This window comes from Dendronephthya gigantea, unplaced genomic scaffold (genome assembly GCF_004324835.1).
Source record: "Dendronephthya gigantea isolate DGI-Jeju-01 unplaced genomic scaffold, DenGig_1.0 000110F, whole genome shotgun sequence".
NCBI classification, from domain to species: domain Eukaryota; kingdom Metazoa; phylum Cnidaria; class Anthozoa; order Malacalcyonacea; family Nephtheidae; genus Dendronephthya; species Dendronephthya gigantea.
In genome coordinates this window covers 1,676-26,275 of record NW_021163120.1, presented here as the reverse complement: position 1 = coordinate 26,275, position 24,600 = coordinate 1,676, and the positions used below count along the sequence as shown (strand labels likewise).

Below are 24,600 nucleotides of genomic sequence, written 5' to 3'. Positions count from 1 at the left end.
CCGAGACCAAACTCGATAACCAAAACCACTCCGTGGAAGAGTATGATGGATCAACTAAATAAATTGACAAAAGAAATGAGAAATTTTACCGGCAAAATGGGCAGACAGCCAGACATGAATACAAGGTTTAACAGATCAACTTCACCTCCGCGAAAATGCTGAACGTGTCGTGGGAATGACTTGCAGAAGGAATGCCCTGATTACCACAGATCAAGAATGAATCAACCCATTAATGAAAACGAAGAGAAAAACTGGGAACAGAGAAATCGACCACTTGAAGGAAATCTCGAAAATCGTCGCCAAGAATTGCGGAATGATCGCAGAAGTGCGTCAACAGAGCGGAATACGCGAATTCAGGGAAACGGAGGGTAGCTGGGTGGGCAAGGTGTCTGGATCCAGCTAATAAACACGCGAAAGAAACGCGCGAAATCCTGCTCATAAACAACGATAGCGGACAACAAAGCAGTGCATGACTTTGGTGCAAAAGAAAGAGAGAGAGAAAGTCAATTGATAAACCGCGACAATCTAGTTGCACGAATATGTGATTCTGGAAAGATAGTTTTCGAACAAATTAGTAAGGAGGCTTACTAATTTAGCAAGGCTTCCATTAAGACCTATTTTGTTGGAGCACCAATCGAAAGAATCTGTGTACTGGGTGTCCCAGAAAAAAGTACTCCGGTTTGATTCATAATAGCTTCTAAACTAGCTAAGCTATTAAACTGAAATAACTTTCACTAGATTGAGGGACGACTAACTTAGATTTTGATATATTACAGTTGTATTTTACTTTAAAATTTACGGAGATATCAATGTTCAAAATTGGTAGCATATTTCTGGATGTGTCTAAATTATATTGATTAACATTTGATACGGCGTTTTTTGCATAATTTAGACACATCCAGAAATATGCTACCAATTTTGAACATTGATATCTCCGTAAATTTTAAAGTAAAATACAACTGTAATATATCAAAATCTAAGTTAGTCTTCCCTCTATCTAGTGAAAGTTATGTCAGTTTAATAGCTTAGCTAGTTTAGAAGCTATTAATAATCAAACCGGAGTACTTTTTTCTGGGACACCCGGTAGACATCTACCGAAATCAGAAGAAGCAAACAAATATCTGCTGGTATGCATGGACTACTTTACCAAATGACCCGAGCATATCCGATTACTGCATTCGTTTATTCATTCATTCGTTCGTTCATTTGAGCCGAGCTCAAACTCTTGGCTGAGTTAACAACCTCAAGAGACAGTCGAAACTCTCTGCAGAGAAAAACTTCACAAACTACACACACTTAAATTTTGTTAGATTACATCTGATGCCTGTCTGTCGACATGCTGGGTTTTGATTTTGAAGAGCGAATGTTGTATTGTAATTATTTTATCCATGTTCTGGTATAACACGAGTTTACTCGCAAGGTTTTGATAAGCAATTATTCAGGTGAGAGCTAACTCAAATGATGATGTACAACTCTTTCATTCCTTGTAGATAACTGTGATTTTACGCGTGGTAAATATTGTCATTGGGTCCGTGATAAAAACCAGCGCTATTATTGACAAACAAAGAGAAGATTGAGACAATCCAGGAAGACTGGACCCAGTCGAGACCACACTACAGACTCAGGTATGAAATAAGAGTGATCTCATGACCACCATCATTATTATGAATAGTCATTACCTCATTACTCTAGTAACTCTACATTGCTTCCATCATTGTCCATGATTGTCAATTGTTATCCATCGATGCACAAGATTATCATATTTAATCATACCAACCCATCCATAATTATACATCAACATCCCTGAACATCAATCATCATTCTCGTCTTCATTATCATGGTTGCGGAGATCTCCGTTGATATTTTCGTCTTTTGATAGATGTGATCGTGTCGATAAGTTTCGAGTTTTCAAATAAGGGTCTTTATACACAGAGCTTTTGTAATTATTCATTCATTTCAATCTGGCTAAGGTCAGATGTCATAATAGTTATTTACGAGACGTCATCATTCGTTCGTGCTGAGTGAGAATTAAAAAAAGACTTCGTCAAACAGGTGGAAAGAGCGTTAGTATTCTCCACCTTGAATTGTTTAGACTGTCTCGTGAATCTAATAAAATAACTTGAGGTAAAACTTGATGCGTTTTACCAGTCATTTTCATTGTTTTGCTTGGGTTCCCTGTACACTCACTTTTCTCGACATGACAAACGCCCCCATATTGGAATGAATTTACTCTCAGACAAGTAAACAATAAGCGTTGAATTCATTCTTGAAATAACTTTAATTCATCATTTTTCTTAAATATATGATTGATTGTTGCAACTCATATTCATAGAAAAGTTTGATTTTCACTCTTCAAGTGGGAACGTAAAGCCTTGTGTCAGCAACAGTCTGCACCTGATTTACTTTGCTTTGAAATTTGATTGATTGCTCTATTAAAATGAGCAATATTTTAAACCGTGGGAACTAGGCTGGAGACTTCTCAAAGAAAGAAAATGACACAAATCATCAGGATCCCCGCCACGTCCTTTATACGATAAAAACACTTTGAATTTTTGCAAGCATTAGCAAAGATACGTAGATCTCGTTCAAATGCACTTTTCTCTGATCCCAGTTCGATATCATGGAAAAGAATATTGTGTTAAGATGATCCTAGGAAAGTCTGTGAATGAAGTGACAGGAATATTTGTACAAAAAGCCCGCACTAACATATTGTAGGTGAAGAAACTTAGCAGGATTTCCGCCTGGAAATTTCCATATGGTAAAATTACACGATTAACATACCACAAGATTGTGAGGAATTCAACGCAAGAATGAATCTGCTTTGACATATTGTCTTGTGTTTTGTCGAGTTTAGCATCGCTTGGAGTAAAGAAACTCGGTATGTCTTCAATTGTGACAAGTATTCTCAGTTCAACACTTGGTTTATTATGGAATAAGGTCAGAGACTCGACGGCAGACAAACTCAAAGACGGCGATGTAACCGATGCAGAAATTCGAAAGTTTGTCGTACGCGAGTTAAATGATATCAAGTCTAAAATCGATGGCCTTTCTAGATCAACATTACTCGCCAGTTACGATTTTCTTCAAGAAGGAGTAGGGTTACTCAGTGTTTCTCTTGATAAATCAAATCCCGAGCAGAAAGCGAGCGAAACCCAGAACGAACCGGGTGAACCTTCGAGCGTTATTCAGTCTGGTATCTTAAACCAAGCAATAGAGCTTCCTCGCGCCATGGAAAAGCTTAAAATCAACTCAGACAGAGAGTTTGAAACTGCGAGAAAAAGATTCGAGAAAGTGCGCGAGACAGCAACCACTGCTTTCAGGAATGAGGCATTTAGTATCGAAGATCGAATTTTTGCTGCAAAGCTACGAATAGTTTCAGAAATACTGGAACATCTCGATAGTCCTGAGACCTCATTTACTGGGTGTTTGTTGTTTTTAAAGAAGCTTCATAGCTTACCAGCCATTCAAGAGATATTCTCGGTGTATTTGAACGGTGGAGTCAAATCGGTGTTGAATAAAACTCAACGAGTGGAGAACGTCAAGTCGGTTATGTTAATCAACTATGTGTTGTTTCAATATGTTTGGAAATTCAGCAGCAAGTATTCATTAGAAGTGCCCGCCTGCATGCCAACGATTGAACTTCCTGATCGTAGTTTTCACCCAATAAGAAATTGGAAAGAAATTTCAACAAGAAAGTCTATGGGAGAGGAATTGCCTTATTCTCCGAACGAACAGTTCCTTGATGAAGAAATAATACCCGACTGCTCTGCTGTGAACAGTCAGGGGGATGTTCTTACTGTACCTGGTACTGGGTCTCGTGACCACATCATTATTATCCATGAGACAGGAAAAATCAAACGGGTTGAAACACCTGAATTTGCAGGCAATTTTTTAGTGTCGCTTGCTGTTGATATGAATAACAATGTTTACGTGGTGAGAAGACGTTCAGGTGAAGTATTCATGTTGACGATATTGGACGAGAATTACAATGTAAAAGCAAATCATAGATTGGATTTTCTCGGGGACAAAAGTGCGTTATCTTCAGTTAAGATCGCGATATGCAAAGACGATGATATTATCATCATCCAACGCAAAGACCCTCATGTGTATGTTTGTGACAAAACGGGTCAATTGAAATACAAGTTTAAACGCGACTCGAGCAGGGCGTTTTCATTGAGTATTTCCCAACAGAATGAAATCATGATACCAACAGACAATGGTACAGTGGTTCAAATATACACCAAGGAAGGAAATCTGAAGACAACAAAAGTCCCAGAAGATCATAAAGTATGCAGCCTCGCATTTTACTACGAAATTTGTAAAATATTGGTTTTAACATCGGTTAGGGAAAAGCGTTCCTGTTTTATTCTGTGCTACCCTGAAGCAGGCGGGGAGCTGGAGACCCTTACCTTCTTTTGTGAAGAAGATGGCGGTATATGGCTTCCCAAACTGGTATCCCATCCCACGGGCCCTGTTGTTGTTGTAAGAGACAGGAGCATCACTTACCTTTAATGAGATTTAGTATGAACAAACATTTCCTGCATAAAACACAGTAAATACTTGTCTGAAATAGTGCAACTTTGAGTTAACTAAAGCAAACAATATATGCAGCATGGTTTATATAATTTGTGAGACTTTGCTGAACTACGTCTCATTAAAGTTTTCCTGTTTCTGTTGTAAGAGAGACAAGTGTAACTTATATTTAAATAATTTAAATAATAATGTTTTTTGACATTTGCCAACATGGGCAATAAGCTTTTAATGACATTTAAAAGCATATGAATCCTATTTTATATGATATAATATAGTGAAAACGTTCTTTGCTCTTGTAATAAATGATCAGATTCTTAACATAATAAACTTATGAAACCACCCCTGGCTAAGCTTAGAGCTATGAATCATATTATTAGTGGGTATATTGATGGCTTCTATCTGCAGGGTGATACATATGCTAAGTGTGCTACAAATGCTCTTGACACAGTTGAAACATTTGACTGCCTAGATCTAGTTATCCATCCTGATAAGTCAACTCCTTCCTTTTCTCAAGAGGTAATTATCCTAGGATTTGTCATTAACTTGATAACAATGACTATCCAAGTTACAAAAGAGAAAAAAGGAAAAAATTAAAAAAAATTTCGTTTGATGTTATTGAATGTCCAGTGTTTCAAGTTTATTCTCTTTCTAACATATACGTATATTTATATATTTATTCCCTAAACTCAGTCCAACAAATTACAACCTTTTCACTTCAAGTCTCTGTCCTTTACGCCCACTTATCAATCACAACCTTCCTAACAACTTATTAAATATTAACCCCATTATTAATATTATCAACCTTATTACATAATGTAACATCCAGCAGACATTCCTATCCAGCAGGTAGCCAAGATTATTGGTTACCTACTCTCCTCCTTACCTGGGGTTCAGTATGGGGCTCTTCATTATAGGTACCTTGAAATGGATAAAAAAGATGCTCCTAAAAGAGCTAAGGGTAATTTTGATTCCTCTATGACTGTCTCTGAGTATGGCTTGATAGAGTTACGATGGTGGGTCACCCATCTTGAAGAGAGTTTTAGATTTCTTTTCATTCCTCCTATTGATATAACTATATACTCTGATACACCCCTAGAAAGATGGGGAGCTGTACTAGATGATACATCTTCAGTGGGAAGATGGTCGCCAGATGAATGCACCCATCACATAAACTACATTGAAGTTGATTGAACCTTTCGCTGCATTTTTTGCCCTTAAACTGTTCTGCACCACTCTTAAGTGGTGTAAGCATGTAAAACTCATGATAGATAACACCACAGCAGTAGCTGTAATAAATAACATGGGTTCTTAAAACGTTAATTGTTCCTAGGATATATAATTGTAGTGCATTAGCACAATTAAGTAATGAAGTGTGACTAATGAGGGTTCTCAAAAAAAACGTAATTTAAGTAAATATGCGAGAACATTAATACAGCTCTAAAGCGCAATAGATAAGCACCTCTAGGAATTGAAAATGGCTCTTAATCCTTCATTTAAAATGCTAAAAGTCATTTTAGCTGAACTATGGTGCAAACCCGAACAATATTAATATTCTTGCATATTTAAGTGTTGCGTTTTTTTTTGAGACACCCTGTATATTGACATTGATTACATGCAGTGTAGGTTTTAGTGAATGTTTTTGATCGCAAGAAGCGGCGGAAGGCCAGATTAAGAATCAGTCCGAACAAGTTGTGGACGAGCGAAAACAACAAAGTCAAAGTCGGTATTGTTATTGAAGACACGGGAATGAAGGTGAGAGAAATATGTTTGTTGTTAACCGCGAGCAGAAGGAAATATAAAGACGCAGCAAGTAATGCAACAGCAGTTCATTGAGGAGATAAGAGATTGGCAGCGAACACAAACAGAATTATTAGACAGTTTAAAGGAGAAATTCGCGAATGAAATTTTAACAATTATTCGTCGGTTAAGTGATTTTGAAGCGGATTTTTACTGTAGATTTGACAAATTGAGACGAGAGATCATCGAAGAAGGGAAAGTTAAAAACGAAAAAGCTTTAGATATGTATTCAAGTCTTGTGACGTCGACGATCGAGGATATGAAACAAGAAATTAAAGCGGAATTTATCCAAGAGATTAGCAAAGACATTGATGATAAACTTTCTTGCATACAAAGTGCTGCAACACCTCAAGTAATCGGGCGCGTGCGAGTAAAACCGGTTGACAACACTTTTGGAGAAATACCAAAGTCATCAAAAACAAGAAAATCGGGCGAGTACAGTTCGAAGAGCGATACATCAATATTGCACGAAGTACATAAACCAACGCAGAGACCAAAAACATTTAATTATGATGGCAAAACGTCCTGGGATGCATATAGAACACAAATTGAAATTATCGCAGAAATATAAATGGCTTGGACGATCGAGAAAAGGCTGCTTTTCTTTCAACCAGTTTGCAGGGGCAAGCAGTAAACGTCTTAAATTGTCTGTCAGATTCAAGTAGGCGTAACTACAAAACTCTGTTGCAAGCATTAGATCGCCGTTACGGGACCTAGTGTCAGTCTGAATTAAATCGAGCTACTTTACGAAATCGTTTACGACGTCGCGACGAAAGCCTCCCAGAATTGGCGGGAGACATTGAAAGATTGCTTCGACTTGCATATCCTAATGGCACGATAGAAATGCTTGAAGCCTTGGCTGAGGATCATTTTGTGGATGCGGTGTACGACGACGAGATTCGCTTACGAATTGCGCAGAGCAGACCACTATGAAACTACACTGCGGCAGGCCTTGGAAATTGTCTTGGAGTTAGAGTCGTTCGCACTGGCCAGCAAACGACGGTCGAGGTAGGTGCGCGAGATTCGAATTGAAGAACCCCGAGACCAAACTCGATAACCAAAACCACTCCGTGGAAGAGTATGATGGATCAACTAAATGAATTGACGAAAGAAATGAGAAATTTCATCCACAAAATGGGCGGATAGCCGGACATGAATACAAGGTTTAACAGATCAACTTCACCTCCGCGAAAATGCTGGACGTGTCGTGGGAATCACTTGCAGAAGGACTGCCCTGATTACCACCGATCAAGAATGAATCAACCCATTAATGAAAACGAAGAGAAAAACTGGGAATAGAGAAATCGACCACTTGAAGGAAATCTCGAAAATCGTCGCCAAGAATTTCGCAGAAGTGCGTCAACAAAGCGTAACACGCGAATTCAGGAAAACGGAGGGTAGCTGGGTGGGCAAGGGGTCTGGATCTAGCTAATAAACACGCGAAAGAAACGCGCGAAAGCCTGCTCATAAACAACGATAGCGGACAACAAAGTAGTGACGTTGGTGCAAAAGAAAGAGAGAGAGAGAAAGTCAATTGAACGACCACGACAATCTAGTTGCACGAATATGTGATTCTGGAAAGACAATTTTCGGACAAATTAGTAAGGAGGCTTACTAATTTAGCAAGGCTCCCATTAAGACCTATTTAGTTGGAACACCAATCGAAAGAATCTGTGTAGACATCAACCGAAATCAGAAGAAGAAAACAAATATCTGCTGGTATGCATGGACTACTTTACCAAATCACTCGAGCGTATCCGATTACTGCATTCGTTTATTCATTCATTCGTTCGTTCGTTCAAGATTCATCCTCTGCTAATGATGTGAATTATTGCAAGTGTGTGTGAAGAGATAAACAATTGTGATATCAACAGCTCGTGTAACTCAGGTATATTTACTGCATTCGTTTATTCATTCATTCGTTCGTTCGTTCATTTGAGCCGAGCTGAAACTCTTGGCTGAGTTAACAACCTCAAGAGACAGTCGAAACTCTCTGCACAGAAAAACTTCACAAACTACACACACTTAGAATTTGTTAGATTACATCTGATGCCTGTCTGTCGACATGCTGGATTTTGATTTTGAAAAGCGAATGTTGTATTATAATTATTTTATCCATGTTCTGGTATAACACGAGTTTACTCGCAAGGTTTTGATAAGCAATTATTCTGGTGAGAGCTAACTCAACCGATGATGTACAACTCTTTCATTCCTTGTAGATAACTGTGATTTTATGCGTAGTAAATATTGTCATTGGGTCCATGATAAAAACCAGCGCTGCTATTGACAAACAAAGAGAAGGTTGAGACAATCCAGGAAGACTGGACCCAGTCGAGACCAAACTACAGACTCAGGTATGAAATAAGAGTGATCTCATGACCACCATCATTATTATGAATAGTCATTGTAAAATAACATGTATATAACGCCTTCGGCTCGTGTTTCGCGCGCTTTTCTTAACTCTCGCAACATTCCCGCGTGTTTGGATCAGGCCATCCAAACACGGAAACCATTAAGTAATTGTATATTACCTCATTACTCTACATCGCTTGCATCATTGTCCATGATTGTCAGATGTTATCCATCGATGCACAAGATTATCATATTTAATTATACCAACCCATCCATCCATAATTATACATCAACATCCCTGAATATCAATCATCATTCTCGTCTTCATTATCATGGTTGCAGAGACCTCCCTTGAGATTTTCGTCTTTTGATAGATGTGATCGTGTCGATAAGTTACGAGTTTTTAAATAAGGCTCCTTATACACAGAGCTTTTGTAATTATTCATTCATTTCAATCTGGCTAAGGTCAGATGTCATAATAATTATTTACGAGACGTCATTATTCGTTCGTGCTGAGTGAGAAATTAAAAAAAAGACTTCGCCAAACAGGCGGAAAGAGCGTTAGTATTCTCCACCTTGAATTGTTTAGAGTGTCTCGTGAATCTCATAAAATAACTTGAGGTAAAACTTGATGCGTTTTACCAGTCATTTTCATTGTTTTGCTTGGGTTTCCTGTGCACTCACTTTTCTCGACAGTCGACATAACAAACGCCCCCATATTGGAATGAATTTACTCTCAGACAAGTAAACAATAAGCTTTGAATTCACTCTTGAAATAAGTTTAATTTATCATTTTTCTTAAATATGTGATTGATTGTTTCCACTCATAATCATAGAAAAATTTGATTTTCACTCTTCAAGTGGGAACGTCAAGCCTTGTGTCAGCAACAGTCTGCACCTGATTTACTTTGCTTTAAAATTTGATTGATAGCTCTATTAAAATGAGCAATATTTTAAACCGTGGGAACTAGGCTGGAGACTTCTCAAAGAAAGAAAGTGACACAAATCATCAGGATCCCCGCCACGTCCTTTATACGATAAAAACACTTTGAATTTTTGCAAGCATTAGCAAAGATACGTAGATCTCGTTCAAATACACTTTTCTCTGATCCCAGTTCGATATCATGGAAAAGAATATTGTGTTAAGATGATCGTAAGAAACTCTGTGAATGAAGTGACAGGAATATTTGTACAAAAAGCCCGCACTAACATATTGTAGGTGAAGAAACTTAGCGGGATTTCCGCCTGGAAATTTCCATATGGTAAAATTACAGGATGAACATACCACAAGATTGTGAGGAATTCAACGCAAGAATGAATCTGCTTTGACACATTGTCTTGTATTTTGTCAAAGTTTAGCATCGCTTGGAGTTACAAAATCGGTATGTCTTCAATTGTGACAGGTATTCTCAGTTCAACAGTTGGTTTATTATGGAATAAGGTCAGAGACTCGACGGCAGACAAACTCAAAGACGGCGATGTAACCGATGCAGAAATTCGTGAGATTGTCGTACGCGAGTTAAATGATATCAAGTCTAAGATCGATGGCCTTTCCCGATCAACTTTACTCGCCAGTTATAATTTCCTAGAAGAAGGAGTTGAGTTACTCAGTGTTTCTCTTGATAAATCAAATCCCGAGCAGAAAGCGAGCGAAACTCAGGACGAACCAGGTGAACCTTCGAGCGTTATTCAGTCTGGTATCTTAAACCAAGCAATAGAGCTTCCTCGCGCCATGGAAAAACTTAAAATCAACTCGGACAGAGAGTTTGAAACTGCGAGGGAAAGATTTAAAGATGCGCGAAAGACAGCAACCACTGCTTTCTGGAATAAGGCATTTAGTGCCGAAGATCGAATTTTTGCCGCGAAGCTACGAATAGTTTCAGAAATACTGGAACATGTCGATAGTCCTGAGACCGCAATCACTGGGTGTTTGTCGTTTTTAAAGAAGCTTCATAGCTTACCAGCCATTCAAGAGATATTCTCGGTGTATTTGAACGGTGGAGTCAAATCGTTGTTGAATAAAACTCAACGAGTGGAGAACGTCAAGTCAGTTATGTTAATCAACTATGTGTTGTTTCAATATGTTTGGAAATTCAGCAGCAAATATTCGTTTGAAGTGTCCGCCTTGCCCGCCTGCATGCCAACGATTGAACTTCCTGATCGTAGTTTTCACCCAATAAGAAATTGGAAGGAAATTTCAACAAGAAAGTCTATGGGAGAGGAATTACCTCATCCTCCAAACGAACAGTTCCTTGATGAAAAAATAATACCCTTCTGCTCTTCTGTGAACAGTCAGGGGGATGTTCTTACTTTCCCAGATACTGGGTCTAGTGACCACATCATGATTATCCATGAGGCAGGAAAAATCAAACGGGTTGAAACACCTGAATTTGCAGGTTATATTTTACTGGCGCTTGCTGTTGATATGAATAACAATGTTTACGTGGTGAGAAGACGTTCAGGTGAAGTATTCATGTTGACGATATTGGACGAGAATTACAATGTAAAAGCAAATCATACATTGGATTTTCTTGAGGACAAAAATTTTACTCTAGTTAGCATCGCGATATCGAAGACGATGATATTATCATCATCAAACACGGAGACCCTCATGTGTATGTTTGTGACAAGACGTGTCAATTGAAATACAAGTTTAAACGTAACTCAAGTGAGGTATTTTTATTGAGTATTTCCCAGCAGAATGAAATCATGATACCAACAAACGATCGTACGGCGGTTCAAATATACACCAAGGAAGGAAATCTGAAGACAACAATAAAAGTCCCAGAAGATCATGAGGTACGGAGCGTGGCATTTCACTACGTAACTTGTAAAATATTGGTTTTAACCGAAGTTAAGGAGGAAGATTCCTGTTTCATTCTGTCCTACCCTGAAGCAGGCGGGGAGCTGGAGACTCTTACCTTCTGTTGTGAACATAGCGATTCATGGGTTCCCAAACTGGTATCCCATCCCAAGGGTCATGTTGTTGTAAGAGAGAGAAACATCATTTACCTTTAATGAGATTTAGTATGAACAAACATTTCCTGCATAAAACACAGTAAATACTTGTCTGAAATAGTGTAACTTTGAGTTAACTAAAGCAAACAATAGAGGCAGCGTGGTTTATATAATTTGTGAGACTTTGCTGAATTACGTCCCATTAAAGTGTTCCTGTTTCTGTTGTAAGAGAGACAAGTGTAACTTATATTTAAATAATTTAAATAATAATGTTTTTTGACATTTGTTAACATGGGCAATAAGCTTTTAATGACATTTAAAAGCGTATGAATCCTATTTCATATAATATAATATAGTGAATACTTTCTTTGCTCTTGTAATAAATGATCAGGTTCTTAACATAATAAACTTATGAAACCACCCCTGGCTAAGCTTAGAGCTATGAATCATATTATTAGTGGGTATATTGATGGCTTCTATCTGCAGGCTGACACATATGCTAAGTGTGCTACAAATGCTCTTGACACAGTTGAAACATTTGACTGCCTAGATCTAGTTATCCATCCTGATAAATCCACTCCATCCCTTCTCAAGAGGTAATTATCCTAGGATTTGTCATTAACTTGATAACAATGACTATCCAAGTTACAAATGAGAAAAAAGGAAAAAATTAAAAATTTTTTGTTTGATGTAATTGAATGTCCAATGTTTCAAGTTTATTCCCTTTGTAACATATACGTATATTTATATATTTATTCCCTAAACCCAGTCCAACAAATTACAACCTTTTTACTTCAAGTCTCTGTCCTTCACACCCACTTATCAATCACAACCCTCCTAACAACTTATTAAATATTAACTCCATTATTAGTAATATCAACCTTATTACATAATGTAACATCCAGCAGACATTCCTATCCAGCAGGTAGCCAAGATTATTGGTTACCTAGTCTCCTCCTTACCTGGGGTTCAGTATGGGGCTCTTCATTATAGGTACCTTGAAATGGATAAAAAAGATGCTCCTAAAGGAGCTAAGGGTAATTTTGATTCCTCTATGACTGTCTCTGAGGATGGCTTGATAGAGTTACGATGGTGGGTCACCCATCTTGAAGAGAGTTTTAGATTTCTTTTCATTCTTCCTATTGATATAACTATATACTCTGATGCACCCCTAGAAAGATGGGGAGCTGTACTAGGTGATACATCTTCAAGGGGAAGATGGTTGCCAGATGAATGCACCCATCACATAAACTACATTGAACTTTTGACTGCATTTTTTGCCCTTAAACTGTTCTGCATCACTCTTAAGTGGTGTAAGCATGTAAAACTCATGATAGATAACACCACAGCAGTAGCTGTAATAAATAACATGGGTTCTTGTCGTAGCCGTATTTGCCGCTCTATGCGCTGCGAAATCTGGGAATTTTGTATAAAATACAACATTTGGCTTACTGCTGCTCAGATTCCTGGTTCGCAGAATGTCTTAACACGCAAAGAATCTCGTCATTTTCATAATCCAGATAGAGAATGGAAACCAAACCATTGTCATTACATAATACGCTCAGTACCTTGAATTTTCACACTTAAATCGATCTTTTTGCATCACACTTAAATATAAAACACTTCCCAACATATTGCTCTTATCCGCCAGATCCTGAAGCAGTGTTCGTTGATGCTTTTTCTATTTCGTGGACTGACTTGAAATTTTATTGTTTCCCGCCGTTTAGTTGTCTGTTACAGGCTGTAAAGAAAATAATTCAGGAGCATGCCAAGGGAATTTTAGTTATTCACGACTGTCCCACCCAGCCTTGGTATCCTTTGCTAGCCTCTCTTCATGTTCCACCTCCTGTGGTCCTGCAACCCAGTCACAAACTACTGAACCTCGGTCGGAAATCATCGGAAACAACTCATCCCCTTTGCAAGAAGCTCAAACTTTTGGTTTGTCATGTCTGCGGCAACAACTACAACAACCTGGCTACTCGTTAAGACCATTAACATAATTGAATCCTCTTGGAGAGACAGCACTAAATCTCAGTACTAAGTGCATCTGCAAAAATAGTTAAAATTTTGTATGAAGAGGCACTGTGATATCATCTCCCCTCCCTTACCACGGACGTTAGATTTTCTGTCATCGCTGTTTGACTTGGGTTTGTCCTATCGCTCAATCAACTCGGCGAGGTGTGGTTTATCTTCTATTTTGCAGTTAAGTGATAGTGAAGTCACTTTCGGACAGCTACCTATTGTTTAGCACTTTATGAAAGGTGTATTCGAACTGCGCCCGGCTCTAAGGCGTTACCAGACAACATGGGGAGTTAGCAAGGTCTTATAGTTTTTTCGAAAGCAGCCTATACCTTCCGCGCTGACTTTGAAGGAGCTTACTGTTAAAGTTTCCTTCTTATTGACCTTACTCAGTGGACAACGCTGTCAAACTATTCATCTTCTCACTGTCGATAACATGATTCTCGTTGCGGACAAGTGCACTTTCCACGTCATGGAGAAAGTCAAACAGACACGTGTCGGAACTGATGTCAAACCCCTCGAGTTTTTGAAATATCCATTTGAGCCTCAGCTTTGCGTCGTTAGTCGTTACTCATCTCTTAGAGTCAGGGACCGCGGAGGGGGGGGGCTGGGGGGCTTTAGCCCCCCCAATAATTTTCAAAATACATGTGATTCCTTTACAGCGATTTTTATATGGCCATAATAATACGAATAAAAACTCCTTATAGTAAGTTGTGTAATCATAATTATGTGTTCACTATCCGTGTTGGTGAACAATGTTTTCATTGAAGTGTTTACAAAAAAAATATAAACAGATAAGTATGGTCCCCCCCCCCGAGGGTTCACTCTTTCGGCTTCGCTAGCCCCCCCAATCCAAAAACTGCTCCGCGGTCCCTGAGAGTATAGCAAGAGAACTGATGAAAATAGCCATGATAGAAAGCAATTTCTACTGAGTTATGTGAAACCGTATGGACCTGTTTCCAAAGATACTATATCTCGATGGATAATGTCTGTTTTGGTAGCTGTAGGTTTAGATGTTAGCAAATTTAAAGGTCATAGTGTTCGAGCAGCAACTACATCCTTTTTAGCGTCCAATAAGTGTAACATTAAGGATATTATGTTATCCGCAGGATGGTCGAATGAACAGACATTTCAACGGTTTTATATAAACCGAGCGAGGAGGAATTTAATTTTGGCGCTTCGGTGTTAGAGTGCTATACAAACGTTAATTGTTCCTAGGATATATAATATACTTTATATATAATATACTTCTCTATATATCGAGATATCTTTCCACTTGGTTTTATCACGCTGGCTATAGTTAGAGTGGTTTGTGTATCTCTGCAAGATTAAAATTAAGTCTTGCTGCAAGATTAAAATTTGTTACTAACAGCTTGTTGCTCCATGTTATTTGATCAATAACAACTTTTTAGGAGCAATTCAACTTTCTTAAATGAATATCACGTCTTTTTAAATAGTCAATGGCGTTGGGTTTAGCGAGTGGTCTAGTTTTTCGCCTTGCAGCAAAGATTGTGTTAAGAAAAGGCAAAGATATTGTTTCTCTTCAAACCACGCGGACTGTCCTGGGGCATCGTCGCATGGCGTGGAATCTCAATGGCAGAATTGCACGAACGAGGAATGTTACGGTAGGTCCTTTACTTCGAGCACTTAAATTTATCAGATATCAGTGACATACGTAGATCAGTGGCTAAGATCGTTGTCTTTCCCTGTCGTGACTCGTGATCTTTCACGGGAGTACAAAAATACGAACGCCTTCATCGTGTAAAAATACGAACGCCTTCCCCTCCCCCCCACCGGGCCTCTACGCTTATGACAAAACCAGTGACACATACTATAGCTAGATATAATTGCATGAGTCATTGACTAGAACGCAAGCAATTACCTAAACCCCACAAGCCAGGGTTTTCTACCTTCGATCCACGGCCCACGTTGGCTTGCGAGGTTGCCAATGGCTTCCAGGAATACAACCAAGGAGCAGCGTGGCAGCGTCTTCAAACAACTTAGCATCAAATGTGGTATAACAACTGCCAAAATAGACAAAACACTTCTCGACTTTCGTCTTCTGACGAAGGCCCTCAGGTCGAAAGGTCGAGAAGTGTTTTGTCTATTTTGGCAGTTGTTATACCACATTTGATGCTAAGTTCCAGAAATACAACCTCTGAGCTCGTCTATCTTGTTTAAACGCTTTTATTTTCTCGTTTCAGCTCCTGTTGCTGGTCATTGGGGTCGCTGGTCCTCTTGGACAGAATGCGATGAAAATTGCAAGCGTCATCGATCCAGAAAATGTTCAGATCCCGCCCCGATGCATGGCGGGAAAAACTGCCCAGGGGTTGGGAAAGAAGAAAAAGATTGCTATACCAACAGTACATGCAACCCAGGTTTGTTTTTTGGATAAGTTCAATTCAGGTTGGTTAGACAACATCTTGTCTCTGCCTGCCCATCATGTTTGAAGAGCGTTTTAGCTGCCCAGACGAAGTCTCGTTAAACTAATGATGGAATATTCTTTTATTTCTTTGTAGATAACTGTGATTTTACGCGCGGTAGTTACTGTCATTGGACCCGTTATAAAAACATATATTATTTCTGGCAAGCACATAAAGGATCAACACCAACCCGGAGCACTGGTCCAAATCAAGACCATACTACTGGCACGGGTAAGAAATCTCAGGGATCCATCATCATCATTTGTAATTCCCTTTTGATCCCAACTCATCGGCCATCTCTATCCCTCACTTTCCATGGTTACCCATCATTATCAAACGTTATTCATTATTGTCTATCGTTACTAATCGGTGCACCTGATCCTCACTATCCACTATTATCCCACAAATATCCATGAATATCCACCATTATCCAAGACTATCCAGCCCTATCCATAATTTTCATTATCGTCAAATTTCCAGGCCATTACATTTTTACCGAGTCCAGCTTCCCTGCCAAGGAGAACGACACAGCACTCCTAACAAGCAAACTGTTTCCACCCTCGCAATGTCGTTGCATTTCCTGGTACTATCACATGTATGGCCGCTCAATGGGAGAACTCAGCGTGTATATTAAAGACCCTGTGGGTTCTAAGAGGATAATATGGGATAAGAAAGGTGATCAGGGAAACAGATGGATATTAGATAGCGCAACAATATCTAACGTGTCTACGACTAGTTACCAGGTTTGTATGATATTTTCGTTGTAGTTGATAACTTTTTTACTCTTCAACATTACTTTGGGGTCATCCATGGAAGTATCGCAATGCCTTACACCGGATTTCGAAAGAAATGCTCTAATTGGACTGTTTTTAGTTGCATACGGTCATTTCAATCCAGTTAAAGAGCAGTTGTGAAAATGAAGCTGATAAGAATCTTTTCCTAAAATCTTCAAATTGCCCATGTATTGAAATACATCGATCGATACAATTAGTTTGTGCTTTGATTAGTTTGTGCATGCATGAGGGTATAGGAAAAACAGGTCACCATTCTAAACCAGGAGCGGGAGACACAGGAGGGTTGGGGGCCTCCCTGGCCCAAAAGTGAATTTGTTCTACCGCCCCGTTGATTTAGACTCAATCTTGTAGTCCCAGGTAGCAATTTTATTTTGGAGTAAATATGAGGCAATGACTAAAATCATCCAATATCATTCGATACTTTCCAAGCATCTTTGATCTTCGAGTGTTTACTTAAAACGGTTTTATTCCTGTGGGGAAAAACTACTGCTTGTTCACATTCTTACGTCACAAATTTTCATTTAGGTGGAATTTGAGGCAATTCGTGGCCGATCTTTTTATTCTGACATGGCTTTGGATGACATCCATTTCAAGGAAATGCCCTGTGGTAAGTCGCTACACTCTGGGATAAACATGATCATTTTAGTTCATCGATGGTCCTCAAATTAATGTACATCTCTGATTGACTCTGAAACTACTTAAGGGTCCCCGACTGGTTCTTCCGATAGATGAAGGGCCTTTGATAAGACCAACAATGCCTTGATCCTTCAATAAAACATGATCCTCGCGATGGTAGAAATTGGAATCATTTTTTAATGCTAACAGTGGTTTTGCATTTGAAACATTGATTCAACGAGAATGCGAGTTGGCAAACAAAGGTTAATTTTTCTGCATGAGGGATTTTTTTGATAAACTATCAATGCTTGGTCAAACGTGAACAAGAGTTCTATGCGATTTAAACAGAGTTGACTGGCCATTGATCAGAATTTAGGACATTAGATAACAACTGACTTTCACTGTAATTTTTTAAATATAAAATTAAGTACACATCCATGACTTTAGTGTCCATTAACAAAGATAAATATTTAAGTGAACTTTCTACAGTAAAGAGGGGCTCATGTTTTGAAACAAAGATACTTTGTTACAGCAAGCTTATCTTAAACGAGCTTTACAAAATCTCTTTGTTCAAATGACAATTGTTTGGTTCTTGAAATCAACACACAAGGCAAACGTCAAACACAGCTCTTCGTATATATTTAGGTGTACAACACTTGGGATGTTTTAACGATCGTTATAAAAGAGCTTTGCCAGACTTGATTGCGAATCTCCGGGATAAAATAGATTGGTATGACATGCAAAAGACCGTCAGAGAATGCGCCTGTGTTGCTTATGACAAAGGATACAAGGTATTTATAAAATTATTAAAATACCAGACCAGTGCAAGGCTTTCATGTTTGTCTCAGCCTCAATAAAGTCAATTATAACTGGACCATCCACAACATGGATGTTCTGAGCCAATTCCTCTCATATTTACAGTGATAATACTGGATTGCGTTAACCTAATGTGAATTTCGCTTCCATTTTTCAATGAACAAGCATTGATTATGTTGTTATTTAGTATTTTGCTGTGCAGTTTTACGGAGAGTGTTGGGGCGCAAGAAGTATGATTGAATATGACAAATATGGTGCTTCCAACGACTGCTGGTCTGGTGTCGGAAAAGATTTCACGAATTATGTTTATAAATTCACGCAATAAGATACGTTTTATTTTCATTCTATCTATATCTTAACATTTCCAATATTTTAGGATTAAGCCACTAGTATGTAGGAAGTTGCATGACAAAAGTCACAAAGATTGGAAAGAAAAAGGTTTGCGTCCGTGCAAATCTATTCTTATAGAGAGTTTACCGTGTAGTATTGTATATATATTTATTTTAATTTTTGAATAGGAATAGCCCACTATTGCGTTTAATGATTATTTGAAATGAATAAAAATAATTGACATCTATTAATACTAGCACTGATATCAAAACGAGTATCATATTTCTAATACAGACATCTCTCAAATACAAACATCCTCTAATAGAGACATCTCTCTAATACAGACATCTCTCTAATACAAACGTCTCTCTAATACAGACATCTCTCTAATACAGACATTTCTCTTTACAAAACATCTCTATCCGTCTACAATATAGACATTTTAACTTTTGATTGATGTGAACGAGGAAATAGTAATGACGTAATGATGTATGCGTGCTCTTATCTGAACGCCCATAACTTATCTACTTGTTTGCATCTATCAAAAGAAGAAAACTTGATCGCAATACAGACATCTTTCCAATACAAACATCTCTCTGGACATGACTGCACAATTCGTCAAGTCAAGACAGGTTGAAATTCATTCCAAGTTATTGACCCGAATTATCAAAATGGACAGGCGTGCATTTATTGAGTTCATTGAATTGAGCAAAGCACAAACGAGAACTCTTGGCTGAGTTAAAACTTCAAGCTGACTTCAAAAGACGGTTGACATTATCAGAAAATCATGTATCACCACGATTAAACCTGGGCCTAATCACACCTGATCTCTGCCAGTCGAGATATAGAATATGTGAAGGTACGTTCAGTGAACTGTTATTATTTTATCTCTGTTCTGGCATTACACTAGTTTTCCCGCAAGACTTGATAAGTGAGAGGCGAGATTGCTCAACTAATGGTGCTCAAATCTTTCAACCTTTGTAGATAACTGTCATTTCACGCTGGAAATACTGTCAGTGGGTCTGTAAATAAGGATGAAATGCTGTTGGCAAACACAAAGGACCATCAGAAAAAGAAAACTGGTACCAATCAATATCATATAACTAGAACGGGTAAGAAATACAAGTGATCCGTCATCACAATTTCTTGTTATTAATCATCACTACAGATATCACCTTTATTACATTCGACCTAACCGTTATCCATCGTTGTCCATAATTGTCCACCGTTATCCATCGATCATACATTATCTTACATAGCTTTTTGTTGTGATCCATCATTATCATCCAATGTGTATACATTATTATCCCTTACATCAATTATCATCAATTTGGATATATAGTTCGCTACACGTTTCTTCTGAAACGATCACCCGGCGAATCGATATATATATAATATACTAGTAGTAATCACAGATTAGTGATGTGCGTTCGGAATGTTTTGATTTTGGTTACCCATGATGGCTCATATGCTTTAATTAACAACAAAATGTCAAAATAGAGCGAGCACATGGTTTCCAGCTACTATGACGACACATCAGAACGAGGCAAATCTGACATCGCAAATCTCGATATGACACGGCTAGGAATCGTTCTTCTTCGTCGAAAGCGCATCGTCTGCGCTACAAACTGCAGCAAAACTCGGCACAGCACATTGTATTATTATGCAGAACAATGAAATCATACCTTCGTAAACAGAAGTTTTATCTTCAATGCAGTGCATGGAATAGGCATGCATTTTGTATGAAATGCATAAGTTTAAATTGCACAATTAGGATGATAACGTGGATATACATGTCAACGCCATGTAATATTGTAAGATGTTTTTGCAATGAGTCGTTTCTGTTGCCCTCAAATATTCAACGTGTAACGTCTGCGCCTTCAACTGATGTGTACGTTTGGATAGATGGGAAAATACTGTTCTAAATAACGTTTGAAACGGTCGTATATATGCGTCTGGAAGTTGCGCCAAGTTTAACTTGTAATCCTAACCTCGTTGGACCATTGTTTGTCATACGGCAATAGTACGTTTGATTTGTATGCACATCTACGCTAATTCTTGTTGTAGCAACTGACTTTGGCAAATTGTAACATTAATAGCGTCCGTGAGAGGATCATATACTAGTTAAGTCTTTTGTATTTATATCACAATGAAATTTTTAATTTGAGCAAGGAAGCAAATAATCCCGAGTATGTTGGGACTGTGCAGCACAATGATGCACGCCATTTGTAAGGCCGTATAATTCTGTAAAACATAGACGTATACACAGGAATTGCAATAAACCAGTTCGGTTTATGCCACACCTAGGTGGGTCAACCGCTTCTCACACAGTGCCCTAAAATAATAATCAATTTACTCTGTAAATCTGTATAAAATCGACTGCTTTATTCTAATTACAGTCGTCTAGCAATGCATAAATAAGCTATACATATTCGTAATTTTAAAGTTTAAACGAAAAAATGACTAAAAAACCTGTTATTATTAAATAACCAAATTCTACTTTTGAATGATTGAACACAGTTGAATGTGAGGCCCAATGAAAGGCCGAATCTGAAAAACGGTAATAATTCCATGTTCAGTATACACCAATATACATACAACACCCTTTTTTAAACATCTATTGTATCATATCATATCATTAAGCATCATACTATATCACACCGTATCATACTGCATCATATAGTATCGTACTATATCATACCGTATCATACCGTGTCACACTGTATCATATTGCATCATACTATATCATACTGTATCAAATTGTATCATAGTGCATCATATTATATCATACTGTATCATATCGTATCATATAGCATCATACTATATCATACTGTATCATATCGTATCATATAGCATCATACTATATCATATCGTATAATATAACATCATATAGTATCATACAATATCATACCGTATCATACTGTATCATATAGCATCATACTATCATACTGTATCATATCGTATCATATAGCATCATACTATATCATATCGTATAATATAACATCATATAGTATCATACAATATCATACCGTATCATACTGTATCATATAGCATCATACTATATCATACTGTATCATATCGTATCATATAGCATCATATTATATCATACTGTATCATATCGTATCATATAGCATCATATTATATCATATCGTATAATATAGCATCATATAGTATCATACAATATCATACCGTATCATACTGTATCATATAGCATCATACTATATCATACTGTATCATATCGTATCATATAGCATCATACTATATCATATCATATAATATAGCATCATATAGTATCATACAATATCATACCGTATCATACTGTATCATATAGCATCATACAATATCATACCGTATCATACTGTATCATATAGCATCATACTATATCATATCGTATAATATAGCATCATATAGTATCATACAATATCATACCGTATCATACTGTATCATATAGTATCATACAATATCATACCGTATCATACTGTATCATATAGCATCATACTATATCATACTGTATCATATCGTATCATATAGCATCATACTAATCATTATAATATAGCATCATATAGTATCATACAATATCATACCGTATCATACTGTATCATATAGTATCATACAATATCCTACCGTATCATACTGTATCATATAGCATCATACTATATCATACTGTATCATATCGTATCATATAGCATCATACTATATCATACTGTATCATATCGTATCATATAGCATCATACTATATCATACTGTATCAAATTGTATCATAGTGCATCATATTATATCATACTGTATCATATCGTATCATATAGCATCATACTATATCATACTGTATCATATCGTATCATATAGCATCATACTATATCATATCGTATAATATAACATCATATTGTATCATACAATATCATACCGTATCATACTGTATCATATAGCATCATACTATATCATACTGTATCATATCGTATCATATAGCATAATATTATATCATACTGTATCATATCGTATCATATAGCATCATATTATATCATATCGTATAATATAGCATCATATAGTATCATACAATATCATACCGTATCATACTGTATCATATAGCATCATACTATATCATACTGTATCATATCGTATCATATAGCATCATACTATATCATATCATATAATATAGCATCATATAGTATCATACAATATCATACCGTATCATACTGTATCATATAGCATCATACAATATCATACCGTATCATACTGTATCATATAGCATCATACTATATCATATCGTATAATATAGCATCATATAGTATCATACAATATCATACCGTATCATACTGTATCATATAGTATCATACAATATCATACCGTATCATACTGTATCATATAGCATCATACTATATCATACTGTATCATATCGTATCATATAGCATCATACTATATCATATCGTATAATATAGCATCATATAGTATCATACAATATCATACCGTATCATACTGTATCATATAGTATCATACAATATCCTACCGTATCATACTGTATCATATAGCATCATACTATATCATACTGTATCATATCGTATCATATAGCATCATAATGTATCATACAATATCATACCGTATCATACTGTATCATATAGTATCATACAATATCATACCGTATCATACTGTATCATATAGTATCATACAATATCATACCGTATCATACTGTATCATATAGCATCATACTATATCATACTGTATCATATCGTATCATATAGCATCATACTATATCATATCTTGTAATATAGCATCATATAGTATCATACAATATCATACCGTATCATACTGTATCATATAGCATCATACTATATCATACTGTATCATATCGTATCATATAGCATCATAATGTATCATACAATATCATACCGTATCATACTGTATCATATAGCATCATACTATATCATACTGTATCATATCGTATCATATAGCATCATATTATATCATATCGTATAATATAGCATCATATAGCATCATACTATATCATACTGTATCATACCGTATCAAATAGCATAATATTATATCATATCATATAATATAGCATCATATAGTATCATACAATATCATACCGTATCATACTGTATCATATAGCATCATACTATATCATACTGTATCATATCGTATCATATAGCATAATATTATATCATACTGTATCATATCGTATCATATAGCATCATATTATATCATATCGTATGATATAGCATCAATAGTATCATACAATATCATACCGTATCATACTGTATCATATAGCATCATACTATATCATACTGTATCATATCGTATCATATAGCATCATACTATATCATATCATATAATATAGCATCATATAGTATCATACAATATCATACCGTATCATACTGTATCATATAGCATCATACAATATCATACCGTATCATACTGTATCATATATAGCATCATACTATATCATATCGTATAATATAGCATCATATAGTATCATACAATATCATACCGTATCATACTGTATCATATAGTATCATACAATATCATACCGTATCATACTGTATCATATAGCATCATACTATATCATACTGTATCATATCGTATCATATAGCATCATACTATATCATATCGTATAATATAGCATCATATAGTATCATACAATATCATACCGTATCATACTGTATCATATAGTATCATACAATATCCTACCGTATCATACTGTATCATATAGCATCATACTATATCATACTGTATCATATCGTATCATATAGCATCATATAGTATCATACAATATCATACCGTATCATACTGTATCATATAGTATCATACAATATCATACCGTATCATACTGTATCAATATATCATACAATATCATACCGTATCATACTGTATCATATAGCATCATACTATATCATACTGTATCATATCGTATCATATAGCATCATACTATATCATATCGTGTAATATAGCATCATATAGTATCATAC

General features: G+C 36.7%; 1 protein-coding gene across 1 annotated transcript; it reads left to right on the top strand.

Moving 5' to 3' along the window:
* The first annotated feature begins 10,066 nt into the window (after positions 1–10,066).
* On the top strand, positions 10,067–18,835 carry LOC114535049 (MAM and LDL-receptor class A domain-containing protein 1-like). The gene is made up of 7 exons (XM_028556430.1): positions 10,067–10,352; positions 15,864–16,037; positions 16,179–16,313; positions 16,563–16,825; positions 17,402–17,483; positions 18,137–18,282; positions 18,495–18,835. The coding sequence occupies exons 1-7, from the start codon at positions 10,067–10,069 to the stop codon at positions 18,630–18,632; spliced, it is 1,224 nt and encodes a 407-aa protein (XP_028412231.1). The 3' UTR covers positions 18,633–18,835.
* Positions 18,836–24,600: the final 5,765 nt, after the last annotated feature.